General features: G+C 35.8%; 1 protein-coding gene across 1 annotated transcript; it reads right to left on the bottom strand.

Annotated features, from left to right (window-relative positions):
* Window positions 1–464: 464 nt before the first annotated feature.
* LOC149176328 (uncharacterized) lies at window positions 465–1,330 on the bottom strand. Its single transcript, XM_089423091.1, has one exon. It carries the CDS (start codon window positions 1,261–1,263, stop codon window positions 598–600), a length of 666 nt encoding a protein of 221 aa, XP_089279217.1. The 5' UTR covers window positions 1,264–1,330; the 3' UTR covers window positions 465–597.
* Window positions 1,331–6,203: the final 4,873 nt, after the last annotated feature.

Genomic DNA, 6,203 nt, shown 5'->3' with positions numbered 1-6,203 from the left:
CCCTAGAAGCTTGATATATATATATAAGAGAGAAAACTTATCGCTGGAAAATAACAGTTCATTCCTCCTCTATCTAAAAACCATCCTCCCTTGTATGGATTCATTATTTAACAAAATAACAATTGCTCACTTATTTGTTGCTCAAGACTTGACCACAAAACCTATGGGCACCAAACCTTAACTTATCGCTGGAAAATAACAATTGCTCACTTATCTGTTGCTCAAGACTTGACCACAAGACCTATAGGCACCAAACCTTCCCACTTGACCCTTACATCATGAAAACTAAATTTCAAATTTGAAACCTGAAAAAAATTATAATATGAAATTAATAAAACCATTTATAGTATTAATAATTTTTAGAATTTTCATATTATAAAAATTTTGAAATTTAACTTTACAAATATTAATTCATTTATACATGTTTAAATAAAATAAAAAATAAAGGTATTTTTCCATTCTAGGGAATTTTGTAAAATTGAATAAATGAATTTAATAGGATACATATAAAAGAGAGAACAGGGCGCCAATGTCATCGGCGGCCCTGCCTCCCATTTGAACTTTCAGGGCAGAATCACCGGCGGCACTAAAAATAAATTAGAAAGCCCCCGGTCCACACTTTTCATTCGGCTGGAAGAGAAACCCATAATCCTCCATATACACATCTAACACAGAAAAATCCTCTAAACTTACAGAATCATTACCGTCCAGATCTTCAAGAACTGAATCCCAAAATGTGGGACCTTGCTTCACTGAAATCTCTTGGCCTTCAACCCCAGATTCAGCGTTCGAACAGTAGTAAGAGGACATTGCGTGATCTTCGGAAGGCAGCCAGAATTCTTCTGCGGGGAATTTCGCTGCGGCGGCTTGAATTGGCAGCGGAGATAGAGAAGAGGGGTAGGGAATATCCGCCGTTTTACCTTCGGAAGGCAGCCACATTTCTTCCACGGCGAATTTGGCTGCGGCGGCTTGAATTTGCTGCGGAGATAGAGAAGAGGCGTCGGGAATATCCGGGAGGGAGTAGGGAAAATTGAAGTCGGCCTTGGATCCTCTCAGACAATACACAGCAAAGTCGAAGGCACGCGCAGCCTTTTCCGGGGTGTCGTAGGAGCCCAGCCAAATTCTGTCTCTGGAATTGGGCATTCGAATTTCGGATACCCATTTCCCCCATTTTCTCATTCGAACGCCCTTGAATTGCCGTGACTTCAGTGAGCGGTTTCCGAGTCCGCTGTGGTCGTTCTGATTTGAAGAGGGTTTAGCCATTGAGTCGTTGCGAAGGTTTGAGGAATCGAAGTGAGAGATTGGGATTTGAACTCGGGACGTATAGATGTGCTACTACAGTAGTGCAAGTGAATATCTGTTGACGGATGAGGGTGCTAGTATTTATGCTGTGGCAGATATGTATAAAAAGAATACGCTGTTTTGTACAACTGGCCGATTAGCAAACGCGGGATGGACTTTTGAGTTACGAATATATGGGCATTTGATGTCAACTACGACTCTCATTTGATGAACGCATACAGCCACAACCCACTTTCTACGGTGTGGTCTAACTCTCCAATGTCAACGTTTGGTTCTTTTTTGGAATTTTTTTGGGTAAATTTTGTACCAAATTTGATAGGATATTTTTAGAATAACAAATTTTAGGTTACCTTTATCTCTCAACGCATCACTTTAGTAGTTTTTTATTTAGAAGGATGCATTTACTTGGAATGGATTTGAATTTATGCGCAAACATATTTTTGTTATTTAAAAAAAATTACTTACAAATTTATTAATAATAATTTTAAAAATAAAATTATATTTAAATTACCATAATTGGTAATATTAAATAAAAATAAAATTATTTAATAATAAAATGTTGTTATTATAATTATAATAAATTTGGTGTAATTTAAACGATTTTATTTATTTAAATAGATTAAAATTAATATTTTGGATTATATACATTAAAATTATTTAATAATATAATGTTATTATGTGAAATTTAGTTTTATCTAAATAATTATAATTATATCTATATAGTATAGATTGAAATTTGACAATTTTAACCATATACTTCAATTAATTGATAGAAAACTAATATGATAATCTTTTATCTTATTAATAAATTTCTTGAAAGCTCAATGGATTTTATCATATTAAGAGATAATGTGTATTGTGTTTTTGGGTCAAGAGGATTTCCTAAACAATAAAAAATAGATCACATTATTTTATATTTTAATTTTTTCAAGTTTTAGGTTCATTTAACTGCGTGGCCATTTTTTCCTTTCTTTTAAAATTAGGTTGAGTTTAGGTAAGGGCTAGCTTGTTTATTGGATAGAAGAATGATTTATCCACACGCGGGTGTTATCACCAAGGTTGTGAGAAGTTTAGTCGATCTTAGATGCCCCTTGTGATAGTTTGATTCCCACAAGTAGCTTCCATCCTCAACCACTCCCCATATATATATATATATATATATATATATTCATTTGTTTCCATATAAATAGATTATAATAATTAAATTTGCTTACTAAAATTTAAATATAATATAATAATATTTTTATTAGATAGAAGAATGATTTATCCACACGCGGGTGTTATCACCAAGGTTGTGAGAAGTTTAGTCGATCTTAGATGCCCCTTGAGATAGTTTGACTCCCACAAGTAGCTTCCATCCTCAACCACTCCCCATATATACATATATTCATTTGTTTCCATATAAATAGATTATAATAATTAAATTTGCTTACTAAAATTTAAATATAATATAATAATATTTTTATTGATATATAAATATGTGTTTTATATAATATTTAATTAAAAAGAATGTATAATAATTTTAATATCTTCCATAAAAATTAAAAGGTATGGGATTTTCTATATTTCTAATAGTTGTCAATATTTTTTTATGGAATATTTTGAAGAATTAATGTAATGTCCCCAGGAAAAACTGTAAAAATTTTATTTACCGCTTTAAAAAAAACAAACTGGATAATATTGTTATGTTCTATTTGGTTGAATAATATTATTAATTTTCTGAAGTTAGAAAATGATTTGAGTAATAACAGAGTTTGTAACTTCTCATGAAAGAAGTTGGAAAGACACAATTGCCAAAAAGGGAAAACCCTAACTACCTCCCCTAACACAAAAAACCGTGCTGTTGGGACAGATGGAAAGTAGGGGAAAATGCTACGTCTGGTAAGGACCATAAAGCATTGGCACGAAGTGCGAACAATTTTCCTTAAGACAATGGTCTTGCAAAACAGGCTTGGGGGAGATTTGGTCTTGAAGACGAATCTCATGGTCGGGAGGAAGACAAGCGGAAAATGAAAAGGTGAATGTGATCGTGAACTCTACTTCTCGGAAAAAATAGGTAAGCAGTACTTACGACCACTATTCTGTGATAGATACTGTTGGTTTTTGAGTAATTGTGAGTGTTGCAGAGAGAGAGCAAGCTCTCAATTTATATGTGTTTGAAGACATAGTGTCTATAGGGCTTTTAGGTCTCGTGGAATGGTTTCCATTATAGCAAGAAACTCATTACCGTAGAAAAACAATGAATTAGGCAAGTAGACCAGATTAAAATGAATACTGTGTGCAAAAGCGACAGAAGCCGACTAAATGACTAGAACAGGGTAGCTCTGGTAGACTCACACTACCTGTAGCAAAAGAGTCTGTGCATGTAGATATGTATAGTTAAAGACTTATAAAAATCCTGTGCAATGATTCATATGTATTTAGGTATGATCATACAGGTATGTTCTTACTGGTTAAAGACTTATAAGAGAATTCTGTGCAAGTGAATCGTATGTATATAGGTATGTTCTTATTGGTTAAAGACTTGTAAGAAAATTCTGTGCAAATGAATCATCAGTATATAGGTATGCTCTACTGGTTACAGTCTTATAAGAAAATCTGTGCAAGTTGAATTATATGTATATAGCTTAACACATGAAATCGGTGTAATACGAGAACATGTAGAAGCTTAACTGGAATATAGTAAACTATATGAAAAACAAGAATCCCGCGTAGCCTAGTAAACTAAGCACCAGTAGAATTAATTGAAAATGCAAGAATACAAATAGCACTACACAGTAATGTAGCTTATGGCAAGCTCGAACCCGAAAATAGAGTATGAGCTACCAAAAATTAAACAAAGTCCATTCCTAAGCTGTATGGGTGGCGGATAACAGGCAGAGACCACGAAATTGGTAGCCCTGAAACCCTGTAAAACCCTCCTGTAAACCCATACGCAGGAATTGAGACCCTAAGCAACAATTACTAACAATGTTAAGCTCGTGCCTGGGATGAAAAGCCTCAGGAATCATAATACTTAGCGAAGGAACCCTAACATAACACCTTACAGCAAAAGAAGATTTGAACCCGAACCCTCAAGTCTAGTACATCAATAAAAGAAATCATTATGATTAATATGAACGACAGATAAATGCATTCTGAATAGAACAAATTCCACAAACAACACTGTACATAATTAAGATAGCAGAGCCACTAACCAACCGATAAATCATTAGCCATGAGAGGAAAAGCAAAACAACTATACATTAAATGTTCAAAGAAGGATGATTCCTCCTTAACTCGGCTGCATGGTACACTTAACAGTCTCTCTATATATTTAAAAAAACAGAACCGGAACATGTCCAAAATTTGAGAAATGAACAAAAATTACAGCGCAGTCACAATTACAGAGTCATAGCCTTATCAACCATAGACAGGCTCGATTTTCTAGAGAATGTATACAACTTCCTCCAAAAGAAAAACACAAAAAGTGGAGTTTAGTTGCGAACATGAATAATCCTCCCGGATTTCAGGTCGGTACTTAGAACTGGCTACATAGAAATTGAAAATCCTTGACTGCAAACTTGGAAACCGTGGAACTCTTTCCTTTCGGGTAAAATCCATGCAGGAACGCCGAGGTGCTTACCTGGGAAACTTTTGAGCACCAAGCCAGGTAAGGCTTCACCATTGATGCAGCCCGAGACCCTCGAACCCACCTTCGCCATATTTGCAGATGGTTGCAGGTTAAAATATTAGAAAACAAGCCTGTTACCATACGAAACATAACAAAAGGAAGTAAGCAAAAAAAAAAAAAAAACTCACCTGTTAACTGGATGTGAGTAGCAGAAACCATGGATGGGAAACCCCTCGGCTACATCCGAAGCATGTCGATAGCATGGAGTTCAAAGGATGCTGACAGAGCCCTCTGCGAAAGGAGGAAGAGCACAGAGCATGGCGCCAAGGAATGGAGAAGCAAATGAGTCACAATACCCAGCAAGTCAGACCTGATAGCTTTTTGAAGCAACCTCAGCCATGGGAGTGAAAACCTCCAATCGCCACCGTTGATGCGGTGAAGGATCCCGAGGAAAGCTGGAGCCGCCGTAGTGGCAGCGATTTAAATGAAAACCATACGGTGTGGGAAGAGATCGAGGAGCGAGCTGAGGTGTCCTGTGTGGGAGAGTGACAACATAAATCGGCTGGTAGTGGTCTGTCAACGAAACAAATAAAATAATATAACAGTACAGCTGCAAAAATCCATGGTGTCCGTTTGTTGTATTGTCCAACAACTTAATACCGTAGTATTAATAAATCAATATGGTTTGACATAGGTAGGGTAAGAAATATAAATTATATGTGTAAAAATAAAATTTATTCGAAGCATGTTCTTCATGCATGCAAGAAAAGAAAATTATTTTTTTATTTATTCAAAAGATATTTTTTTTGAATTTTTGTTTTGGCACCACAAGTTGTCAAAGTCGATGTAGGTTTTAACCCCGTACAGAAATTACCTGCGTATTAATTCTAAAACATAGAAAATAAACAATGCGAGAGCATAACACATAAAACACATATACACAGAGATTTTCCCCTGGATCCCAAAACCAGGACTACCAGATTGATTTTTCATTACTTTCCTTTCAATGTTACAATACATATTTATACATGCCGAAGTATCCAATACCATGGACCGAAAACCATCGCATCCAAAACCATGGACCAAAAACCATCACGTACAAAACCATGGACCGAAAACCATCGCATCCAAAACATGTGCGAAAACTATGCACAAAACCATAAGTAGGTCTGCCCAACCTAATATAGTGTCCAATTTTTTTTTCTCAGAGCGCTTCCCTAAACCCTGTAAAGGGGGGCTAACCGCCCCCCTCAAATCCCCTGGAAAGGGGGGGCAGCAGCCCCCCTGT

The sequence above is a fragment of the Pinus tabuliformis genome, chromosome 4_1, assembly GCF_031772625.1.
Source record: "Pinus tabuliformis cultivar Carrire ecotype Pingquan chromosome 4_1, CPIR1, whole genome shotgun sequence".
Lineage (NCBI taxonomy): Eukaryota > Viridiplantae > Streptophyta > Pinopsida > Pinales > Pinaceae > Pinus > Pinus tabuliformis.
The sequence above is the reverse complement of the archived record's forward strand: the minus strand, read 5'-3'. Positions and strand labels throughout refer to the sequence as shown.

Coding starts and splice junctions, on each gene's coding strand:
- LOC149176328 (XM_089423091.1), bottom strand. CDS start 1,263: ATGGCTAAACCCTCTTCAAATCAGAACGACCACAGCGGACTCGGAAAC.